Source organism: Carcharhinus amblyrhynchos, chromosome 2, assembly GCF_965287045.1.
Source record: "Carcharhinus amblyrhynchos chromosome 2, sCarAmb.v2.hapA, whole genome shotgun sequence".
NCBI lineage: Eukaryota > Metazoa > Chordata > Chondrichthyes > Carcharhiniformes > Carcharhinidae > Carcharhinus > Carcharhinus amblyrhynchos.
The window spans coordinates 54430753-54456910 of NC_137325.1; the positions used below are offsets into that span (position 1 = coordinate 54430753).

At 39.2% G+C, this 26158-nt stretch overlaps 1 protein-coding gene across 1 annotated transcript in view; it reads right to left on the reverse strand.

Moving 5' to 3' along the window:
- Positions 1 to 1798: 1798 nt before the first annotated feature.
- Positions 1799 to 26158, reverse strand: part of jazf1b (JAZF zinc finger 1b) — a 261570-nt gene continuing 237210 nt past the window's right edge. The window contains exons 4-5 of the mRNA XM_080216210.1: positions 14053 to 14222; positions 1799 to 3819 (exon numbers count right to left, since the gene is read on the reverse strand). Of these exons, the coding sequence (XP_080072336.1) occupies positions 3643 to 3819; positions 14053 to 14222 (347 nt within the window). The 3' untranslated portion in view covers positions 1799 to 3642. The remainder of the gene's footprint in view (positions 3820 to 14052; positions 14223 to 26158) is intronic.

Below are 26158 nucleotides of genomic sequence, written 5' to 3' on the forward strand. Positions count from 1 at the left end.
AGTAATAAATTGGCAGCTAATTAAATACTCTGCCTTTTGACACAAAAAAACATTGAGGTGGAGGATAAAATGGATTGTAAATTCATTATCACTTGATATGCAGTACAGCCCATGATAAATGTCAGTGTGTCTCACATTTGTAAGTTAATACTTTACTTCCATAATGGGCTGCCTTTCCTATAGCCCACTTAGTTACTTTAAAAAAAGTTTCTTTTGGTTTAAAATTCATTACAAAGTCTACAGCATTTGATTTTGACAAGGAACCAATAGGAAATGAAGTGAATTCCAAATTCAGATTAGGGCAATTTGAATTTCATTCGACACATGAGGCAATGCCCTAGGTATTTTGCAACAGAATTATCATATACCATGAAAAACTGTTGAAAGAATGTCAAGTTTTGGTTTGGTGATTTGAAACCAGTCCTAAATCCAAACTCAGAATCCCTGACTTTGCTCAGTTAGAAAATTTAAGGAAGTTCAGAGTTAACTGGCTGAGACAAATTGTCTCGGATTTGGGTTTAAATTCAACAGTACCTGTTCATCCTTTCAGTCTATGTAATATTCTCAATCCAATTTCCTAATGATGATAGCATAAAACAGCCAATAATTTGGTACGAATTGGCATTGTCATTCAGAGTGCTGAAGGTGGTTGGGAAATGGAAATAAATCCCACAATGCTTCATTATGGATCTTTTGAAATTGGGGATGCAGCACATTGTTGAATAGAAGGAGCTTTTTTGCACCTGGCCTCATTGTACTATAAACAGGAGTGCCTGATGCTGAAATGGAAAATTTAACAACCTCAAGCACTAAACATCATTCAGCACTGGCTGTATTATTTGTTTATCCAATAGTTTAAAGGCATTTACATTCCAACATACAAAAATCACCAAGATTTTTAAATAGTTTTACTCCTAAGGTTATATTGTAGTAGCAACATTATATTCTTAAGTCCTGATCACCTGATAATTGTTGACCATTATATAATGTCAACAACAACATTCAGTACATATTTTGCTCTTAAAGCTTTCAAATGGCAAATTTGTTTTTTGATTAAAATTAATGTATTCTTTAACAAAGGAATATCTGTACAATTTCAAGTAACAAATTGTTAAAAGTATGATATATGTGAATTTAGCCATCATCAAATATTTGCCTTTTATGTAGAATTCCTGAGATTTTGTTCATATGTTAAAACTTGAGACTTTCATTCAGTATATAATGTTTATTGGCCAGTAGCACGTTATCGAAAAATTGGGTGCAGGCTGTGCTATATCAACCATTTTGCACAGCACATTCCCAAATCTCCAAGATGTGCACCTTGGCATAAAGCTTCCCCATCATTGGCAAGAGCTCAAAAATTATTCCAATTTTGTTTCCTTTTTTTCAGGTCTCTATTGGCCACATACAATTCTCTAATTGAGGGGAGGGGGAGGTGACATTCCCAAGGCCTTTCCCAATACAACTTGAAATGAATTGTTGGGTTTGTTTCAAAAGCATTTGAGATTGACAATTTTCACTGACTTCTCTGTGGGGAAGTGCTTCTTTCAGTTTGATCCCAACCCCTAGATAGCTTGGCTGAGATCAGGAATTTAGAGTAATGAATAAATTTTCTTTCCAATTTTGACCGCACTTTCAGAGCAGAAATACTTTAAAATATGTAGATATTTAGGATATATTCTCTACATTTCCACTGTGAAATGAGAGAATTGTACGTGCAGCTACCAGAAGTACATTCTGTTAAACTCAAACTCTAATTACATTCTTGTGAAAACACAAACCATTTATTGAGTCAGAGGCATTTTTATTATTTATTTGTGACTTCTTACATTTACAAAGCAGCTTTTGTGTGAATTATCTGGGTGCCTTCAGTTGCTCACACCTCAACCTTACTTCCAATAAAGTAACATTCCCCCCATAGAACATATGAAAAATATAATTTAGAGCGCACTTTACAAAGACTTGACGATACAATTTGCTATACACAACAAAGTAACCCCATCCATATATGTTTCATAATACTGCCACAAGGTAGAAGCAAATACTTGCAAAATCTAATTATAGTAGTTATTTATCAAGAATTTACATGCATTGATGACAAGTTTAAGTGTTTTGACTTATCCAAAATGCTGTTTCCATTTTCACTGTATGGAGCAGTACCAAGAAGGGCAGACTATTATGATCTCCTGCCAATAAGCCATCAAGACCGGAAAGATCTATAAGGCTAGAATGGCAAACATTGTTCACATGCAGCTTAGTGATACCACGTGGAAAGCTTAATTACAAATGGAATGCAGTGAGTTTCAGTAACAAGGCATTGATGAGCTTATTAATACGAGAAATTCACAAAAATACATTAACCATAAGTAGGAGGTTTAACATAAAAAAATTCCGTGACCACCTCCTTAACATGCTTTGTCCTTGCAACCGTAGGCACATGCAAGTACAGTGGTTGCAGGTATTGGCAACACACAACATTTAAATCTACTTGCAACAGGTAACTACAAAGTGCTTAGAAACTCCATCGATTATGATGAAGAAGTTCAGTTCCACATAACAGAACATATTCAAAGTGGTATATAACAAGAAAATTATTAATTTTAATATCATAACAAATTACCAAGAAAGTATTTCCTGGAGAGGGAAAATTAAAAAAAGATATATAAAATTCTATTAAAAAAGTAATGTGCAAATCCCCTGCACGTTTCCCCTCTGGTTTAATAATAATTTTAATAACGCTTTGTAAATTTGTAGCTTTACATGTAGCAGATACATCAACATATTTCCCACACTGCTGTATCTTTACTGTACTAAACATCCACAAATTTACACCATGCTGACATTTACAATGCTTGCTGATATGAAGTAAAAGATTACAGTGATATCCGTAGCACATTCTGAATGAGATACAGATACTGGGGATTAATTTTGACTCTTGCCCACAGTGTGAAACTGGTGTTGTTGGATTGGCCACATGTCTCTTCCAATTTTAATTCACTTTACAATCAATGGTTACAAAAATTGGAAGCAATACATCAGGAGCAGCAGCCAAAAATCATCTGTTCCATATTATCGACAAGGTTAGTATTGTCTCCACTGCATCTCCCATATACTCAAAGCATTTTACATCTCACAAGGTCCACTTTGGTCAGCCAGCTTTTGGATTACGAAACTAGACAATAAAATTATAACTTTAAAAAAAAAGTTGAAAATACAACAGCTTTAAAATAAGTCAATGTATTCACTGCATATAAACATACTCAAGTGAACATTGGCAGTATGCAAATTTGAGGAATTCTTTTTTCAAATTACTTTAGCACCTTATGTAATAACAATGGATTATAGGTAATATGAGCAGATGTACACATGTACAAAAGCATGTACTCTACAGTCCAAAGATACATTATTCTAAGAGATACAAACAATTTTAAGCACACACTTAAAAAAAAAGGCTGAAATTACTAGTGTTTGAAAAGTTGCTGAATTCATCCTACACCAGAGGATTGTTCAGTTAGCAACTGCTGGTGATGCTTTGGATTGTTGGTATATCCAACCAGCAACAGACATACATAACTATATATATGTATATATATATATATTATATACACACATACATACACACGCACACATATTTTGTCTCTTTTACTGCTGCATTTTTCTAATGATTTCAGCAGACACTGGTGGGTGGAAATTGATGGTGTGATGCCTCAGACCCTGTGCAGTCTTGTAGCTCTTCCCACAGCGGCATTTAAATGGTTTGCGGACACGTATCTGTGTCCGATGACCATTCTTTGCATGGTATTTTATACCATTGACATTCTGTTGAAGAAACAAAAGCAGCATAAGTTTCAGTTCAACATAAAGAAGTCAAATACAATTAAGATTAAGAAAACAAATAGCGCAAAGTTATTTTGAATAACGTGCAGGCAATTTAAACTCCAGTACCATTTCAAATTAAAATGCTTTGGCTGACCTATTGAATTACAGAACGCTTAATCTGCTAAGTGTAAAACAGTTTTTCCCCCAAGAATTTCCTTCAGCATTTCCCACACACACCCCAACCCCAAACCAAACCTCCCTTTGGCAGTTAAGATTCTGCCCAGAGAGTTTTTCCAGCAGACAGGAAGTGCAAAACTACAGACCATCACATAAGATACTGACAGTCCCCAAAAGCTCAAATAGGAAATTCAGAAGAAATGTCTTTACCCAGAGCATGGTGAGAATGAGCAATTCGCTATCATAGGGAGCAGTTGAGATGAATAGCATACAGAGGGAAAGGGAATAGAGGATTATGCTGATATAAAAGCTGCGGTAGTCTGGATGGATCAAATGGCCTGTTTCTGTCCTGAATCCGAATTGCTAAATTTTACGAGGCACAAATTATTCTAGCATTTTAAACCAGGCACATTAACTGCTGTTCCTCATCTGCAAGGTTCTCTAGGATCCTTTTAAAGAAAGGACTTGCATGGGCCTGGAATCTTCCTGCTGGCAAATTTTGCTGGTGTGCACAAGATCAAGCCATTGTTGGGCCTTTGGTGAAAATAGCCTGCTTATTTTGATACTATCATTTAAATTAGGCCCAGCTTGTCTGTGGTGGGCAGCCTTTCTGTGCTGAAACCAAGTACATATAACATGGCAGCAAAAACACAGCACAAAGCCCCTCACATCTTACCCTTATATTCCTACTGGGAGCAAGGGTGGGCGAGGAAGAGATGGCAGTGTGATGTGGGAATTTAACGTTGGCTGCTGTATGAAGCTGCAATTTTTTTCCCGTGGCTGGTGATTAATTGTCTTCTATTTCTTCATAGAAGACTGGGGAGTGATATCATAGTGTGTTTGAAAGATGTGATCAGGTCAATACGGGGAAACCATCTCCTCTGATGGAGAGAATCAAGAATAAGGGGACATTTTATTACAATTAAAGCCCAACCACTCAAGTGAAATTAAGAAGCACATATTTTGTTAACAGAGTGATAGAAGTCTGGAATTCTCTTCACAAGGATTGTTGATGCTGGGACAATTAGAACTTTCATTACTGAGCTGGATAGGACTTTTGTAATGATGGAATATAAAGATTGGTAAATGGAATTCAGGTATGCATGAGCAATGGTCTAAATAAATGGTGGAGCAGTCTTAAGGGGATGAATGGCCTATCCTGTTCCTATGTTCCCTTTTGTTCTGTAAGCATAATTTATTATCATGTCTGCTTTCACACTTTTAAACATTAGCCAACATTTGAACATGACTTGTTATAGGAATTGAATGGCACCTGGTAGAAGTTGTACTTGACCTTGCATATTTATGACTTTTAACTTTTTTTCTGTGGCAATTTGATAGTGGTGCAGCAAGAAAATCTCTTTAACAATAATGACAATGTGTTATTGTCCATGGCCCTCTTCAGCACCTGCTTCACCCTCACCCATTTGGACTGGAGTGCAAGATACAGATTGTATGACCTTAAACAGGCCCAAGAAGGTGACCCATGGATTCTGGAGCCAGCAGTTTGTGGGGAATGGTTAACTGTCTTAGAGAGGCATACCCGCTCTTTGCAAAGGAAAACCCCCTGGAAGTTGTGCACGCTCTTCCTTCCTGCCCTTTGAAAATTATTTTTTTTAAAGTGGCCTGCCCACTCCCACTTGATTGGCACGGGCAGTGTACTGTTGGGTCAACTGGCTTGTTAACAAACGCAATTGATCCCTTGATTAACTTATTCAAATATGATGGGTGGGCTGTAGATTTTGGCATATGCGACTCCCTGTATTTTTCGCCTGAGCTGGTGGGGTGGGGTTGGGCACCCGCCCTATTTCACCTGCCTCCCTGCTAAAAGCTTGGCACATTACATAAAAGGCAGCCTAAGTTAAGAGAAATATACAGAGTATAATATAGAATATAAATAGAAACATGTAACTTAGATAATAGAAACACTATGCTTTCCATTCAGATTTGTAATAACATTTACTTGGTAAGCACAATAATATCGGAATCAAAAGACTATGGTCTGTACTATTAACATTCAATTTAAAATTCAATATTCTCTAAGAACTTTAAACACAGATACTTTTAAAACTTTCAACCTACGTTCACTAATGAGATTAAAGAATCTTTTTTATTCTGTTCAACAGTTCAAGCCCAACATTCTGTCCAATGCGCTGGCACTAATCTATTGACAGAGGTGGAGAATACTTATTTGTGTGTCTGCATCATTACCCTTCTCCATATCAAGTCCAGCATGGATCATTAATTCATCCCCAGTCTGGCTGCTCTCATACTAATGGTGTGCAAGATATCAGAGAGACAGCCCTCCTGAATTTCAGATGAGGGCAGAGATTCCAAAAGCAAACTAGGAATTATTTAGTTCCAGTGGCACTAGAGAAAAGACTAGCTGTCAAACAAAGCACAGACAGGATGTAGTAAATTACAGGGTTTTTTCCTCCATTGAAGAGCTAGTCTTCTCGATGCTTTGATAGCCTCTAGGGAAATTATCTTTCTGTACTATGGTCATGGATTGTTTGCTTCCTGAACCAAAGAATTATGCCTTTACAATACTCCCACTTTCCATTGTGTTTTCTGCCTCATCCTGTACTACCTGTTCAATCAGACCAGAATATAATCATCACCACCAAATTTTTAACCAAGTGTTAGGGACTCTCGTGAACCACAGGAACTAACAGTAAAAAGATCAAAAAGCACACTGTGCCTTTGTGCCAGCTGCTGCAGTTGAAAGTTATTCTATCCAAGTAAATGTAGTGCTGCATAATTATATATGGTAAAATCCAATTTGAACAATACTTTTTTGTTTCTTACTGTTAAGTTCTCTTCTGTTTTATTTTCACTATGTTGGCTAAAGAAGAGACCCATACATAACTGAAATTTTCAAAGGACTAAAACACCGAATTTCAACTTGTCTATCGTATGCCTTGACTTGACTGTTTTATTGGCAATGTAATGACATATCACACTGGCTGCACCAAAGTGCGACTCTTTAGAATTAAAAGATGAATTCAACCTTGTTGAATTTCCAAGCCCTCACGTGCAACAAGGTAGTCTATCAATAAAACTAGCTACGTGAACTTGTCTCAAAGATACTAAATATATAGAGATTAAGAAACTGCACAGTAAAGAACAAAGAAAAGTACAGCATAGGAACAGGACCTTCAACCCTCCAAGCCTGTGCCAATCATGATGCCTGCCTAAATTAAAACTGTATACACTTACAGAATCCATATCCCTCTGTTCCCATCCTATTCACATATTTGTCTAGTTGCCCCTTAAATGCTGCTATCATACTGCTCCCATCACCTTCCTGGGCAGTGTGTTCCAGACATCACCACCCTCTGCTTAAAAACCTGCCTTGCACATTTCTTCTAAACTTTTCCCTATGCACCTTAAACCTATTTTCCTTAGTACTTGACTTTTCTACCTTAAGAAAGAGCATCTGACTATCCACTCTATCCATGCTATCCAATCTTGTAAACCTCTATCAGGTCACCCCTCAACCTCTGTCATTCCAGTGAGAACAAACCAATTTTATCCAACCTCTCCTGATAGCAGTATCCTCCAGGCCAGGCAACATCCTGGTAAACCTCTTCTGTATCCTCTCCAAAGCATCCACATCCTTCTGGTAGTGTGGTGATCAGAACTGTACACAATATTCTAAATAAGACCTAACTAAGATTCTGTACAGCTGTAGCATGACCTGCGAATTTTTATACTCAATGCCCCGATCAATGAAGACAAGCATGCCATATGCTTTCTTGACTACTTTATCCACTTGCATTGCCACTTTCAGTGATCGGTGGACACGTATGCCTAGATTTCTGCCTGTCAATACTGCTAAGGGTTCTACTGTTTACTGTACGGTTCCTACATGCATTGGATCTTTCAAAATACACTATCTCACACTTGTCCGATTAAACTCTATCTGCCATTTCTTCACCCAAGACTCCAACCGCTCCATATCTTGCTGTATCCTCTGACAATCGTCTTCACTATCCACAACTCCACCAATTGTTATGTCATCTGCAACTTACTACTCAGGCCAGCTACATTTTCCTCCAAATCATTTATATATACTATGAACAACAAAGGTTCTACAACTGATCCCTGTGGAACACCGCTAGTCACAGCCTTCTATTCAGAAAAGCACCTCTCTACTGCTACCCTCGGTCTTCTATGGCCAAGTCAGTTCTGTATCCATTTTGCTAGCTCTCCTCTGATCCGGTATGACTTCACCTTTCATACCAGTCTACCTTGTCAAAGGCTTTACTGAAGTCCATGTATACAACATCTACTGCCTTTCCCTCACCTATCATCTTTGTCACTTCCTCGAAAAACTCAATCAAGTTAGTGAGGCATGATCATGCTGTCTATCACTAATGAGTCCATTTGTTTCCAAATGTGAGTAAATCCTATCCCTAAGAATCTTTTCCAATAATTTCCCTGCCACTGATGTAAAGCTCACTAGCATATAATTTTGTGGATTATCACTGCTGCCCTTCTTAAGCAAAGGAACAACATTGGCTATCCTCCAGCTCTCTGGAACTTCACCTGTAGCCAATGAGGATGCAAAGATTTCTGTCAAAGCCCCAAGAATTTCCATCCTTGCTTCCCTCAGTATTCTGGGGTAGATCCCATCAGGACCTGGGGACTTAGCTACTTTAATGCTTTTTAAGATACCCAATATCACATTTTTGATATCAACATAACCCAGAATATTTGCACACCCTACCCGAGGCTCCTCATCCATCAAATCCCTATCTTTGGTGAATACTGAGGCAAACCATTCATTTAGTATCTTGTCCATTTCCTCTGGTTCCACACATAGATTCCTTCCATCATCCTTGAATGGACCAACCCTTTCCCTGGCTATCCTCTTGCTTTTTACATATGTATAAAATGCCTTAGTATTTTCCTTAATCCTGTTTGCCAAGGTATTACAAGGTAAAGATATTATTGTTGTTGTTGTTACTAATCATAGCTACAACAACTGACATTATAGAAATAAGCCAGGGGACTACAGGTTAGTGAGTCTCATGTTAGTGATAGGGAAACTATTGGTGAAAATTCTGAAGGAGAGCATCTATCTCCACTTGGAGAGGCAAGGCTTGATCAGAGGTGTCAGCATGCCTTTGTCAGAGAGTGGACATGCCTTATAAACTTGACTGAATTCTTTGAGGAGGTGAGGCGTGTAGACTAGGGTACTGCAGTAGATGTAGTTTTTATGGATTTCAGCAAGGCCTTTGACAAGGTCCTACATGGGAGACATGTAAAGAAGGTAAATGCACATGGGATACAGGATTAATTTGATAAAGTGGGTTCAAAATTGGCTCAGTTGCAAGAGACAGAGAATGAAGACAGAAGGCTGCTTTAGTGATTGGAAGCCACTATCCAGTGGCGTACCACAGGGATCGGTGTTGGGTCTCCTATTATGTATCACTTACATAAACGACATAGATGACTATGAGGGGGATAGGATTGGTAAATTTGTGGATGACGCAAAGAGTGGCTAGATGGTTAATATGAAGGTGAGTGCCTTGGGCTCTAAGAAGTTATCATTGGAATGGTCAAATGGACAGATAAGTGGCAGGTGGAATTTAACCCTGAAAAGTGAAGTGATGCATTCTGGAAGGAGTAAATTTGACAAGGAAGTACTCAATGAACATGACACTTGGAAATTCTGTGAAACAAGGGGGCCTTGGCGTGTTTGTCCATAGATCTCTGAAGAAAGAAGGCCATGTGAATAGGGTGGTGAAAAAGGCATGTGGGACACTTGCCTTTATCAATCAAGGCACAGACTATAAAAGCAGGAAAGTCATGCCAGAGTTGTATTGAACTTTGGGTGAGGCCACAGCTAGAGTACTATGTGCAATTCTGGTCGTCACATTATCGGAAGGATGTGATTGCACTCAAGAAGGTACAGAGGAGATTCACCAGGATGCTGCCTGGGATGGAACATTTAAGTTATGAAGTGAGGCTGGATAGGCTTGGGTTGTTTTCGTTGGCGCAGAGAAGACTGACGGGGCGACCTGATTGAGGTGTACAAGATTATGAGGGGCATGGACAGAGTGGAGAGAGAGCAACTGTTTCTCTTAGTTAAGGGGTAGGTCACAAGGGGACATAGGTTCAAAGAGGTTTAGGAGGGGGGGCGGGAAGCAGCAATACGAGAAAAACATTTTTATCCAGATGGTGGTGACAGACTGGAATATACTGTCTGGGAGAGTGGTAGAGGCAGGTTGCCCTACATCCTTTAAAAAAGTACCTGGATGGGTACTTGGGCACATCATAACATTCAGGGCTATGAGCCGAGTGCTGGTAAATGGGTTGTTGGGGGCAGAGTCAATGGGCTGAAGGGCTTTTTATGTACTGTATGATTCTGTGATTCTATAATTAATATAGTACCTTCAATTTGGAGAAACGTCCCAAGATGCAACATGACAGAGTAAGGAAAATAAAGGGTATTGAAACTCAAGACTTGGGTGACAAAAAGCTTGGCCACAGGTGTGGGTTGCTCCTTTGAGAGACAGATAATAGGAAGCAGTGTTTGCAGAGGGATTTAGGGAGGGAATTTCAGAGCATGGAGCTTCGTTGACTAAAAGATGACTGAAAATGTGATTTGGGATCATGGGGGTGGGTTTGTAATACTGTAGAGATTGCAGAGGTAGTGAGAGATGAGGCAAGAAAAAAGATTTTAAGATAAGGATGAGAATGTTAAATTTGAGGCATTGGGGTCAGGAACTAATGCTAAGTTGGTGAAGAAGACGCAACTGGAATTTGGTGCAGAATACTGGAACTACTGCTGTAGAGCATCAAAAGAATTCAGTTTGAAAATAATAAAGGTTATGGTGGCAGATAGACCGAAGTCAGGGAAGAGGTGGACAAATCTTACTGTCATGGAATTGGGTAACTTTTGCGAAATAGTGGATTTTAGGATCAACACAAGGCTGAACAGAGTGCTGCGGTTGTGAAGAGTCTGATACAGCTCAACAAATTAAAATGCCCTCGGCAGACAGATATACTCATCGGTTCTCCTGTTTGAACACAACATGCAAAAATGGGTTTTCAGTTGATCTCTGTGAAAGAGAACATTCAGGCTGCTAGACTCTGACTCGCTGTGTGTTAGTTCTGCAAACAACGTTATCAAAAATGGTGACAATGAAAACCAAAACTGGAAATACTCAGCAGTTCAGAGGAACAGAGTTAATGTTTCAGCTCACTAATTTTTCACCAGAACTGAAGAAAGTTAGAACTGCTAGAGTTTTTAACCCAGGAGAAGTGGGGAGGAGAGAGGAAGAACCAGTTGTGCCCAGGCTGAGTTAAAATGTCTATCCTTGCCTGCTGCAGTACTCCAGTGAAGCCTAGTGCAAGCTGGAAAAGCTGTATCTCATCTTCTGGTTAGGCAACCCTTTGGAGTCAATGTTGAGTTCAGCATCTTTTGATTCTTACCTTTCTCCCCCATCTTAAACCCCCTTTTTAAAAAATATCTCATACATGTATTGCCTCAATGCAAACCCTCCCATTCTCCAACCAAACCATCAGTCTTTTGTCCTTCAAGTTGCTAGTTTTTGTTGCAATCTCTTATAGCTCAAACACATTATTTGTCCTTCAGTTCTGACGAATAGTCAAGGGACTCAAAACATTAATTTTGTTTTCTCTCCGAATAGATGCTGCCAGGCCTGCTGAGTTTTCCAGCATCCTCTGTTCTTGTTTCAGATTCCAGCATCCACAATATTTTGCTTATTGTACGAAAGAGTAAATGGACTAAGTTCACTTTGAGCCCTACAGTAAAGAAAAGTAGAATGTGGGGCTTTATTATTAACAGAGATTCCAGTTAAAAGGGAAAGGACGCATTTATTTTCTCTGACTTATTCACTTGATGATGATTATTGGCAAAGTCCTGTGGGTGCAAAGAGGATAATATGCTGAAATACTGTTGCATGCATAGTGGATTGACAGAATATCTCTATTTTAAAGTGAGAGAGGAAGAGATGAGAAGAAAGGAGGAGCACAAGTGTCATGGACAGACTGGCTTATATTGAAGAGAAGCCTTTACTAACAGGATGTGTTCAGACAGTAAATCTTGGGCAGTAAAGGGAAACTCCCAAACATTAGTGTTGCACATAAACAGACAGTGGTACCATGAACGAGGATATCTAATACAGGTGAGAAATTTGTAAAAGCTAGGATAGAAAATTGCACAAAATTAGTTGTACACGTCTGGTGAGCTCTACACTCATTTCTACCTTCTGAGAATAAATTGCCACTGTTCAGGAATGAAGTGGAGATGCTGGCGTTGGACTCGGGTGGACACAGTAAGAAGTCTCACAACACCAGGTTAAAGTCACTGTTCCTTCCTCATCTGAGCTCACGATTCCAAATAAACCTGTTGGTGAGACTTCTTAATGTTCAGGAAAATCATGGGCACATCCCAGTGCTTGATGCAATACGAATAACTACTTATTTTAAGAATCAAAGCTGCTTAAATACACTTTGTAGTTTCTTCAATTTAACAGCCCGAAGATATCACAAAACTATATTTTAAATGCAAATTCTGGTTAAAAATGCAAGGAAATAAACCTTATTGGGCTGAATTTCCAGAGGTGAGTAGCAGAGTTGGAAAATTTCCCAGCTTGGGCTAACTACGTTGGAGGAAATGCCAGCAAAGGTGGGATTTTCATTCTGGGCGGGCGTGTGCTAACTGGAGTTGGCACCAGTTGTCCCTGGAAAGATTTGAGGCAGTCACGGGGGCACTAAAGCAAGTTATTTAAAAGGATTGTCCCTGTGTTCTGGAACTTTATCCCAGTTGTAATAATGACAGCAAAACAAAGAACAACCCTCTATACCTCACTGGTCACACCTGTCCAAGACTCTTTATGGACTCTCAAACCTTCCATGACAATTTTTGACACTTTTGTGCCCATTTACCCACTACATATACTCAGTACAAAACCAATGCACCTGATAGTAATAGGATGCAAAAAAAACTTCGCAAAATCATTCATAACTTTCTACTTCCTCAAACAAAAACTCCTTTCACTGTAGCCCTGTAAAAGTGTCAATCATCAAGACTCATTAAAGAATCCATCGCTGAAACTGCAAGCGTATGAAACCTCTATCTTATGTAAATAAACACTGTGCAATTGATAGAATAATCAGAGCTGTCAATCAAATAACGTATTCCTGAGGGTGAAGGTATTTCAGAATAATGGATATTTGAGCTCTCAGTCAAAAATGCATAATAAGGCTTGGCCAAGAATCCAGACATCCACTAGATTGTTAAAACAGCTGCATCCATGGAAACATTGCTTGATTGACAGCTGTTTACATAATGCTTATTTACACAAGCTAATGAAATTTCAATATTTACAGTTTCAGCTATCGATACTTTAATGGATTAAGGTGATTGACACTTCTATAAGATTGTAGTGATAGTAGTTTTTTAAGGAAGTTGAAAGTTATGGATGAATATTATAGAATAGGTAAATAGGCAAGGAAGTGGTACATCTTGGTTTGGAAGATATGAGTGGCAACTGGAAGAGGGTCGAAGGCCACAGCTTAACATGGAGGATATGAGTGGCCATGGGGAGAATGGGTATAGGGGCATAACTTCGTATACATAAGACCTTTCGAAGATACGTTCCAAAAGGTTCCCTCACCTAGGCTATGGACACTTCTGAGAATCATAGGTCCTTTAATAGCTGGTCTGACTCCATGAAAACTGTGGAGAAGTAGGACATGTTCATCTCTGCAATGGAGCTGGCCAGGTTGGGAGTGCAAGGCTTGCGAACTGATGCAACCTGACTTTTGTCGCACTAGTGGAAACTGGGGGGGCATCAGGAATTGTGGAATCAGATCCAGGCCACCATTTCAAACTCCATGAAAATCCAGTTCATTGTTGTTGTTGTAATCTAACCTGTAGTAGACCTTTAATGGTACTAATAAATAAAAAAAAAGTAATTTTTCCTCACAGTATGATACCTTGTAAATTGACGATATAACTGAAGTTCAATCATTGTTCAATAGATTATTTAAGTCTGTATTTATCATGCAATGTACCTTGTATCTCTTTTTACATCCAGGAACAGGACAGGCAAATGGTTTTTCTTCTCCTCCATTCATGCACATCGAACTCAGAATAGCTTCTGAACTAATTGCACTTTCTGTGGTCCAAGATTCATCACTGTCTGATTCTTCATAGTCTACCTCTTCTTCATCATATTCACTACCTGAAAGAAAGAGATGGTGAGACATGTTTAAAAACTAAAAGGAAATCAAGTTATTTCATAAAAAACATTTTGATTTTACCACACTATAAAACATAGAGAACCCAAAAACTTAGCATTTTTGATGAACTGCTGCCGTAAACTTAGCCGGCAGTCTGTTGGAATATGACCCAGCTATGTCGGTTTTTGATATTAAGCCTTCAGATAGTTGAGTTGAACTTTCGCCCATATCTTACAACATCATTGATGCAAGAACCATCGAGCTGGAAACTCTATGCATTGGAAACCTTGTGGTCCAGTATATCTTAGGACACTAATGTACCTGCCAATCCATCAATTTACATTAGGGATAGAAAAAAAACAAATCCAGAAAAAGATTCAACAGTCCATCCAAAATTAATGTTCCTCAATCATCTACATTTTGAAATATATATCCAATTCTCTTGTAACTTTCCTCACATTCCCTGTCTCCATTGCTTGCCTGAGCAATTTTTTCATGTTTAACACACTCTCCTTGAAGTAATTAGACCTTAACTGTCTGTGCATCTTCCTTCTTCTAGGTCTCAAAAAATCCTCCAAGGTTTTAAAGTTTATTGCAATCAGGAATTTATCAGGATTTATTTACCCATTTCCTTTGAAATCTTGAATGTTCATACAATATTAATATCAGGCTCATCAATCTCCCATCAAAGCTCAGATGTCTAAGTGAGCTAACAGCTTGGATGCCCTTATCCAAGGTCTGAATATGATGGCTACAAGTGCCATCCAAAACTGCACTCGTGATTCCAAATGTGCATTAGCACTTAGTACTGGCTCAATGTCACCTGGATTTGTGTTGCATTCCTAACTGCACACAGTGACAATTGGATTCTGGGATGTGTAATTTGCCACATTCTTGAATCTCTTCCACTCAGCTTGACAGTTAACAGCTGTGGGAAAGATATCAGCTCAAATTCCTAGCGTCAGAAAGAGTCACCTTGCCTCTTTTTTTATATTCTTTCATAGGATACGAGATTGCTGACAAGGTCAGCACTTATTGCCCATCCCTAACTGCCCTTGAGGTGGTGAACTATTTTCTTGAGCTTCTATAACCCATGGATGGATTGGCACATCCAGAGAGCAAATTCCAGCAATTTGACCCAAAAATGTTTAAGAAATGGCACTTCCTGTATAGTTCTTGTATTGTCCTAACTATGTTATGGGTTGTCGGTTTTACACAAAAAGGAAAAGATGTGGTTTGCACCCATGGATTCAAACTAACAACACTGCCTGTACAGAGCAGCTGGTTTAGCTCAGTTGGCTCGTGATGCAGAGTGATGCCAACAGTGTGAGTTCAACGCCCATACCAGCTAATGTTATTCATGAAGGCCTGCATGAATTTAAATTATGACAAGTCAGTTAAATTATGACAAGTCAGCTTTACCCCCTCAAAGATGGGAGTTGCCTCTGGTCATCTGGGATGAAGGAGACTTTACCTTTTTTTTCACCTTTACAGAGCAAAAACTGAAACTAAACAATGCCTGTGAAACATCCCAGTGAAATCACCATCAAATCATGTGACTGGTTCTTAACGCAATCATGCAACCACTTAAATATATAACAGTTCCAAATCAAGATGGTGTAAGATTTAGAGGGGGACTTGCAGGTAATAGTGCTCCCAATGTGACCAATTTCCTTCTCAATGATAGGAACTGCAGGTTTGGAAGTGCTGTTCAAGGAGATTTGCCAAATTTCTGCACTGTATCTTGTATAAGGTACAAACCACTGCCACTGTGAAAGTTCTTAAGGTAGTGTACGGAATACTCATCAAGCAGATTGCTTTGATCTGGATAGTGTTGAGCTTCTTGAGTTGGCACTCATCCAGACAAATATTTAATTAAAAATTAATAGTTTGGTAATTAATAAAGATATTAACAGCAATCCAATATTAGTGTAAAGTTAGGGGATTGTTCAGCTTTCGCTGTGTGGTCTGATTCTTCAAAAAGTCGCATGGAACTTTCAGCTGCTAAAAGACTAACTCCACACTAAGGTGTGCACAATGTCATCACCAAATTAACTAAGTTTCTATCTTAATAATAACTTCCTGAAACTAAAAACACATTTCATGTTTCCAGATAATTTCCAACTTTTTCACTTGTGAGGCTGACTATGACTCTGAGTAGATTTTCCCTTGCTGGATAGCGAGACTTTTCTGCTTTCTTTTTATGTTCAATCACTGCACTGGAGTCCTTTCCTGTGTCCCTGAAGTCAAAACTTACACAACAACAACTATAGTGCAAATATAGTGCATGTTAACATGGAAAGAAAAAGTCCAATGGTTCTTAATAATGTAAACAGCAAATGCCTGTGTACAAGTTAATGATATCATGTTCAAATTAAAGGAAAAATTCAAGACATGGCCAGCCATTAACTGAACTCATCGCCACTCCTTGTTATACTGGAGCAGAGATAAAATAAAGTTTCTGTGCCAACAATACATCCTATCTTCCAACTCACAGCGACAGATCCGTACTACCCAAAACGGTACCTGTAAGAAAAGAAAGTTGGATTCGTGGTAGCATGCTGTTATTAGCACAAAAGATTTCAATTACTGCCAACTGGAAAACCTGTTATTATCCAGTCAGCCATATCAGGGAGATAAATTATACTCAACGATTTTAACCATCCCTAGTTAGAGGAAACAGATTTAGTAACAACTAAAATGGAGTGACACCATTTCCTGTTCAATTCCTCAGATTGTCAATTTTATCAAAGTATTCGATTTACAGTACAGGAACAGACCATTTCATCCTGAATTCTATGCTGAGTTTATGCTTCTGATGATCATCCTCCCACCCTTTTACATTTAAACCCATTAACATATCCTTCTAACTCTTCCTCCCTCATGTGTCTGTCTTGTTTCTTCTTTAATGCATCTATACCAGCTATTCCTTGTGATAGTAAGTTCCACATTCCAACAACTCTCTTGGCAACAAAGTGTCTTCTGAAACCCCTATTGGATTTATTAGTGACTATCTTATGTTGATGACTTCTAGACTGGTCTCCCATACAGCTGGTATCTTCTCTACATTTACCTGATCAAATCTTTCACTATTTTGAGAGACCGCTATCTGGTCATCCCCCACTTTTCTTTTCTTGAGATAAGAGCTCCTGCCTGTTCAGTTTTTCTTGATTATGTATGGAGTCTCAGTTCTGATCTAGTAAATCTTTTTTGCACTTTCTCCAGTGCTGTTGGTTTTGACAATGAGGTACCTGCAAAATTCTGATGGGAACTAGATTAATAAATGCAAATAGAAGTTGCATGACAAAGATGGGACCTCAATGATATTTCAAGGTGTTCCTAAGTAGTGCATGCTGCAGCCATCCTGCCAGGTGAACCAGAAAGATAAAGTCCACCAAGATAAATAAAAAATGACTTTCCTCAGTGGGACCTGCAAAAGCAAGACAGTTAGTTGGGAACACCTGGACCTCTGCTTCCCTGAGCTACATCCTATACCAGATACAAAGCATTTGGAAGATCACCATCCTGATCTAAATGGTTTGTGTTTTATTCCACTATAATTCTACTGTTGCTTTGTGAATGGTTTGTAAAAGTTTCTTTTTACATACTAATTCCTGTACGGTTTTTTCATTTGCAGTTTTTTTTATTCTTAATCCAAACCAGAACTAAATAGAGAAATAAACAATTTCCTACAACTTAGTTTATTTAATTTCTAAAGTAGCTGCTTCAATTTTTCTTTTTAATAATATATAAAACCATAAACTGCTCCTTTACAGCTTTACCGTAGTTGTGCTAGGATAAAATCTAGTGTAAATACTAATAAAAATCATGTCCTATGAATGGTTCCTGCTTTGAAGAGTTGTGGCAAGAGTTGCATTGCTTTGATTCATTTGATCACTTGTTAGAGTTACAAGCACTTCACTTCTGGCAAATTAGAGGAGCACAAAAGCTGTACTGTTCAGTACTCTGAATTATAATAAGCCATGGTTGTTCAACAGTGGCATAATGTGGGCAATGTGAATGACAGTTAAATGGACTATTGGGAGATTTGAGTCTTGCTCCCAGGATGTGTATGTCCTGTTTCAGCCATATGACACATCTGTTAATAACAAACTTCATGATGAGCACCAGAGGTGCTGCAAAACTGCCCAGGCCTGCTCCTAGGTAGCAATATGCTACCAAAGAGGAGTAACAGTATTTTTCAAGGGTAATATTATAGCAATTTTCTAAATCAACCACCACCTCCCCGGTCCCATTTAATTACAGCTTACAAGCCTGCAAGTTTCACTAAACCTGATTTGGTGCTGAACCCATACAAGGTCCCATTTTCATTTTGCAATCTGTGCAAAATGGCTAATTTCATTTATGGGTATTACAATTGGCCTCAAAGTTACCATCAGGGAAGGATAAAATACAGTTTTGATTCATGATCAGTAGTTCCTGCTGGACTTTATATGTGGTTAATGTAGGTTGAATGTGTGTAAATTCTACATTGGGAAACAACAAGAAAACTCCCGCCAGCAGTATACAGAGCTTTGATCATGTAGATTACAAACAGTGGGATGGCACAGAGGAGGCACGAGATTTATTCAGCAGATTAACCACTGGACTCATAGAAGAGCAGACAGGAGAAAAGCACCTGCGTTGGTGGCACTGGAGCACAGCCGAATTCTGTCCTTGTTTGACATTCACATGTGTGCACTCCCAACAGGGATTTTTGGCAAGGAAGCAGGATTGGGAACTGTAGCCTGCTTTCTCTGTCCAATCTACTGTGCTTCAAACTGTTTCTCAATTATGTTAGTGAAATTCTAGTGCAGCAATATCAAATATCATCAAGATAATACTTGGGCACATTTGGTCAATGCTAGAAGAATTATGAGCATCATTCGGCAGCATGTGTCGTAATCATATACATGCACCAGTGTACCAAATTTAGAAAATTTACACTACATTGCCAAAAATAAACAGAAAGTCATATAAGTGACTACTCTGGACCTGATTTTCAAGATCGGAAGGGCAACCTGACATACAGCTGTGTTCCAGTTCCTGACACAGCACCTGAACTGCATCATTCCAATGACTCTATGTAGTACATGTAAATGTTGGTTGGGCAGGAGATGGGTTCAGTGCCCAGAGGCACTGAGTGCCTGCCTGGTGCCGGTGTCAAAGGCTGCCATTTTGGGGCTATTACTGCCTTATCGAGGAGAGCACGCAGCTCACTGAAAGTGCAAAGTGGCTATGGATGCCAAGTCAAGGTACAAAAAAAAGAAACAAACTTTTATCTGCTCTGTGCTGACCCCCAAACAACTATATATTAACATGCACCAGTGTGTTTAGCTTTATACATAAAAAGGCTGAAAATCTAATTCTAGTCAGGACAGGCCCCTTAATACTTTTTTAAAGGCGCTTAAGGGGCTATTAATTGACGAAGAGTGGGTTTCCCATCCGCTCTCCATGCAGGCTCGTAGAAAACTGCAAGTGTCCAAGAGACAATGGCGCTCAGGAACTCAATTTTCAAATCACACCCGTGTCTAGTCGATTGTATCAACTTGCCAAAATGGTATGTGGCCTAACGATATTTAATGAATATTCTATGAACAGAATTATACAATTCCCACAGAGCAGGATGTGGCCATGTGGTCCATCTCGGCTGCACTAATAACAATTCCGCTTGAGCGCTATCCTTGTAACCCCACATATTTACCCTGCTATTCTTCCTGATACTAAGGGTCAATTTAGCATGGCCAATCAACCTAATCCACACATCTTTGGAGTGTGGGAGGAAACCTGAGCACACGGAGGAAATCCACAGACAGTACAAAGCACTTCGTACAAAGAGTCACCCGAGGCTGGATCTGAACCCGGTCCCTAGCGCTATGAGCCAGTAGTGCTAACCACTGTGCTGCTTCTAGACAGCTGTGAAAATGAAATGTACAACGGAAGGGCTTGCTATCTTTCCAGGATAACTGCAACATGGCAATCTAGAAAGCTAGCTTAAGGATACAGTTTTAACAGAGCTGATTCAACCTCAACAAGATGAAAAAACAAGAACAGAACTCCTTCTATCAGATTTTCATTATTTAAACTAGAAATGTATATGCCTTAAGTTAGAAGACTCACATATGTTCAAAACTGATGTGTGAAAACAGCAGTTACATGGGCTTGGTAACAACCTGTATTAATAATCTAACTTTAGCACATGGGATGCTGATATGAGGAGATTCACATTATTGGAGACAAAATTGATCATGTATTTTTAGGAGTGTCTGGGAGCATGTCCAGGAGGAATGTTGAACTTTTGATGAAAATTGATTTATTCTAATTGAACATATATTTTTAATGGAAAACATGGAAAAGAAATGCAAAATTTTGATTTTCAACAGATTTCTTCAAATAAAACAACAGAAAATGTTGGAAAAACTCAGCAAGGCTAGCATATGTGGAGAGAGAATCAGAGAAAATTTTGAATCCAATATGACTTCTTTGGAAGTAGAAATGGGATGAGTTTAATGCTGTTGAAAAAGGTTCAGGTGCAGCAAACAAGAAAGTTAGGGCCAGTTTTTCTGTTTTTATTTCAGATTTCTAACATAAGAACATAAGAAATAGGAGCAGGAGTAGGCCATCTAGCCCTTCGAGCCTGCCCCGCCATTCAATAAGATCATGGCTGATCTGTCGTGGCTCAGTTCCACATTGCCACCCTCTCCCCATAACCCTTAATTCCCTCTCTTATCAAAAACCCATCAACCCGCTTCTTAAAAATATTTAGCGAGGTAGCCTCCACCACTTCAACGGGCAGAGAATTCCAGAGATTCACCACCCTTTGAGTGAAGAAATTCTTCCTCAACTCCGTTCTAAACCGCACCCCCCCCCCCCCTTATCTTGAGGCTGTGCCCCCTAGTCCTACTGTCCTTTCTGAGTGGGAAGAGTCTCTCCACCTCTATCCTATCCATCCCATTCATCATCTTATACGTCTCAATGAGATCTCCCCTCATTCTTCTAAACTCTGAGTACAAGCCTAGTTTATTCAGCCTCTCCTCATAGCTCAACCCCCTCAACTCCGGTATCAGCCTAGTAAACCTCCTCTGCACTCCCTCCAAGGCCAAAATATCCTTGCGTAAGTACGGCGCCCAAAACTGCACACAGTACTCCAGCTGCATCTGCAGTATTTTGCTGTCACTTCTCAAAATTAGTAGTCACTTTCCCACAACCAAGATCAACTCATTTACAGACACACAGTCTCCTAACCCAACCTCCATAGCAATCTTCTTCCCAAAATTCAAACTGTGTATATTTATCATCCCTTTTGAAACTGATCCACCTTTCCCCCTCTGCTCTTAATTCATTACAGTATTCCATGTTCTATCCAATCCAGTTACAACTGGGAAATTTCTTCCAACCTTCGTTCATGGCCACAGCATTTTCTACTCAGTTGAAGGTGACATTATATCACTTGCACTGCTCTCCATCCCCTACCCAATCTCCTCACTTTAACCTTGCGTTCTTAGCTCATGCTAGCAGTCTGACCGTCTGTTTTCAGTTCCATCTTTTGCCTCTCTGAGTGGCATACATTTCCATCTCTCTTCACCGTAACCAATTCTTTTTCCGCTTTATTGTTATATATTTCCCTATCCTCTTTACTTCTTTGTTCTCTCTTCTCTTTGTTTCCATTCACTTGCCCTTTCACCTTCATTCTGTACCCCCAACAGTCATCGTCGAATCTTCTCATTAATGGAAGTGGTCGACCTGCTACATATCATTGGCTGAAATATCAGCTGCGTGAATTCTTGCTGGGATTCCTTTCATAGAATGTTTACAGCACAGAGAGGCCATTAGGCCCAACATGTGACTGCTGGCTCTCAGAAAAAGCTATACAACAAGTCCCACTCCTCCTTCAGATCTTTTCTTCAGATCTTTCTCTTCAGATAATTATCCAATTTTATTTTGAATGCCACAATTATGTCTGCTTCCAGCCCACATTCAGGCAGTGCACTGCAGATCCTAACCACTCGTTAGCTAAAATGTTTTTCCTTATAATTGCCTCTGGTTCTTTTGCCAATCAGTTTAAACTGGTGTCCCCTCAACCCTTCTGCCAGAGGGAACAATCTCTCTATATCTGCTCAGTCTAGACCCCTCATCATTTAAAGCACCTTTACCAATCTTCCATTCTCTAAAGAGAACTGTCAGCTATGTCAATGTACCTTCATAACTCTAACCTCTGCAACAACACCTTCCAAACTCGCAATCTCTACCATCTAGAAATACAAGAGCAGCAGATACATGGGAGCACTACCACCTGCAATTTCCTTTTCAAACAACACACCATTCTGCCTTGGAATATGTTGCTGTTCCTTCACTCTTGCTCAGTCAAGATCGTGGAACTCTCACTTTAACATGTGTGTACAAATATGACATGGGTTGTGGTAGTTCAATGAGGGGCAGAGTGGGCAATAAATACTGGCCTTGTCACCGAAGCTTGCATCCCATGAATGATTTTTAAAAGTTAACAGGGCTTTAATGTTGATGTCAGCATGAAATGCCAGTTTTTGTCAGGACTATTGGGGTAAGAATAAAATCATTAAACTTATCAGTCACAAAGGAAACATTCCCACCTTCAGTCACTGCCAATAAATTGAATCCTGACAAATGTTTAAAGACAAGTTTACAACAGACAGCTATGTATCAAAAGTGAAAGAAACAGCTGTGTTTCAGTGAACACAGCAACTGTATTCAAATACAAAGAGAGTACTACACTATTATTAATTCCATTTTATCTTTTTCTCTCCACTTTTAATCAGATTAATTATTGTGTTCATTGATATTGAGAATATTTAACAGTTTTGCATCAAATGCCAGCATTATGCAGAGCCTAGTAAGGTATTAAAAAACCTGTCAAGAGCATGTTCTTCAACCAGCATCAGGAAAACCCCTTCCATGGCATCCATTTCTTACCAAAATACCTGTCACACCATCAAGGGGCTAAAATGTGTAGAGATTTTTCTTCTATATGTATTTGCATGATGAGTACAGGTCGCAGCATTCGTCTCTCATCAATGGTAGGAGTCTATTAGGGTCGAGGGCAAGCAGCTTCCACGTATTCAATATAAATAAAAGCCTATTCATGATAATTCCTATGACAACAGACCAGGGATGAATCTCATGCCATCTGTCTGGCATAGTTTTATATTCATTTCCCTGTGGAATAAATATACTTGCAGATATAAGATTCTTTTGGGGAAAAAGAAGATTCAAATCTGTTCTGCGTTGAAGCTACAACACATTGAAAATTCAATGTTGGTAAACAAAGATGTTCCCCATCTGTTTACACTGCATCATGCAAGGCTGGCTGTCGATCACTGGTGGTAGTTTACTACAAAGATATCATTCCCAAGGCAGTTATACAAAACAAGTAATACAACACACTCATTATTAACAGTTGTATAGGCCTAATACAAAAACATGGAAGGTACATTTGCAATTTTTAAACTGTTTCATGTAATTTTAAAATGAACAAATTTAGAAAGTATTTCTCAGGCAGCTTATGAACTGAGGATATGGTGGGTAAGGAAGGCAAAGAGAAAAAAAAAGGAAAAATACACCCTATTAAAGAGACTACAACTGAGCAAAATAAGATTGGTTTAGAATACTATTTATCCCTCCTGTCCCAGTTGAAGATTTTTAAAATAAAAATCTTAAAGGCTAATAAGGCAGGGCAGGCTCAAAGGGCTAGATGGCCTACTCCTGCTCCTATTTCTTATGTTCTTATTTCTTATGTTCTTGGAATGGGAAGATTATTTATTTCCTATTGTTAGTTGTCCTGGTGTTAAGGTCATATATAGGCCGGACTGGTTCAGGTGACAGGTTTCTTTCCTTAAAGAATATTAGTTAATAGTTGGGATATTGCAATAAATTCCAAGGTAGGATTTGAACTTGACTTCTGGTCCAGTACTATAATAACCAACCAGCTACTGCATCCTAATAGGTCCCACCATATCCTTTCTGTTCATCTCAAATGAAATATCCATCAGTGCAATATCTAATCGATTTTGGCTTTAGAATTATACCAAGCAATTCACAGTTCATGATATCAGGTGGAATCATTTGATAGTAAGAAGTCTCACAAAATTGGACAGTTTAAAGTCCAACTTTGGACTTTATTTGGTAGCACAAGCCGCTAGCTTTCAGAGTGGTGCTCCTTCAACAGGTAAGTGGGAGTTCTGTTCACAAACGGGGTATATAAAGACACAAACTCAATTTACAAAATAATGGTTGGAATGTGAGTCTTTGTCTCCAGTCCTGGTTGGTGACAATAAACGTCTCTTTAACCTGTGCTTAACCTTCCCTCCACTCACACTGTCTGTACCTTTAAGACTTGATTACCTGTAAAGCTCGCATTCCAAACATTATTTTATGAATTGAGTTTGTGTCTTTATATACCCAGTTTGTGAACAGAACTCCCACTTCCCTTAAGAAGGAGCTGTGCTCCGAAAGCTAGTGGCTTGACTAACAAATAAACCTGTTGGACTTTAACCTGGTGTTGTGAGACTTCTTAGTGATATTATCCCAGTCCAATGCCGGCATCGCCACATCATCATTAGATACCCCAGAGTGAAAGATTCCAAATGGAAGACTAAAGTGAAGGCAGAGAAAAACTGCAAAACTCTTACAAGAGAACAGGATGAAATTCATCAAGCCAGCTCCATTGATGGAACCAGTTAGCAGAAAAATTCTTCCACTGACATGATAGCAGCTTGCAACAAATATTATTCCATCAGATTCTTCTTAAAATATAATGTGGAAAGCCAAAACCTATAAGAGGTTCCTTACCAGTTCATTAAGAGGCTGCCAAGTAGCGCTGCTTGGAATCACTCCCAAACTCCCAGTAGTCCAGCAAGTCACTGTGCTCAGGCCTTGGGTGGGAATGGCCACATTTGCACCAGGCATTACCCTCACGCAACAAGGTCAGCCTCCCACAGCACCCCATGGGTGCTCTTACTCTCTGGCTGCTGAGACACCATGTGCACTCACATGGTCCTGGATTCTGGACTTGGAATCTGCTGCTACTATCACGACTGGGACTTATGAGCTACTGCCATCAAATGTTCAGCAGCTCTCTGAGGCAGGGCTTCCTCCCGAGTGAGAGGTGCATGTCATATCTCCAGCCAATTAACAGTTCAGCCAGTATCGGCAACAGACCCTGGCACCCAAAAAATCCTGTGCAATATTTATCAATACTTTGTACCAGTGACTGCATACCTAAAGAACTGTTCATTAGATGGCTAAAAATCAGGTAAAATCTATGCTTCAATTATACTCAGTTTCACATTTTCTTTTGGAATGGTTCAGTGGAAATTGGTAGACCGTCAATGTTGTATGGTGGTTGTGATTGACTAAGGAAATGGTCACCAAGACCTGGATACATCTGAACAACAACTAGTTTCTTGGATGAACATTACATCGAGACATACAAGGTGTCAGTCAGTTTAAGCCACAATCTTGTAACTTCTAGGCTCGCTTTTGTATCACTGTCTTACATCATGTGGGCAGTAGTGTTTCTCCAGCCCTACATATTAATGCTTTCAGCCCTAAACACCCTAATACTGTATCTCCCTCAAGCCTTTCCCAAATATATTTTGCATTAATATACTACACCTTCACCGCCACAAGTCCTTGACTTCATAGGTTTAAGTGATCTGAGGGTTTCATAACTACTCTGTTCTTTTGAGCCTGGGATGATCGCTACTCTCCTTTTGGATTGCTTTGATTTATTATTGTCACATGTATTGGTGTACAGTGAAGAGTGTTGTACCTTGCACGCTAAACAGATAAAGCATACTGTTCACAGAATATATATGGAAGAAGGAAAGGAGAGAGTGCAGAATATAGTGTTACAGTCGTAGCTAGGGTGTAGAGAAAGGTCAACTTAAAATGGTAGGTCCAT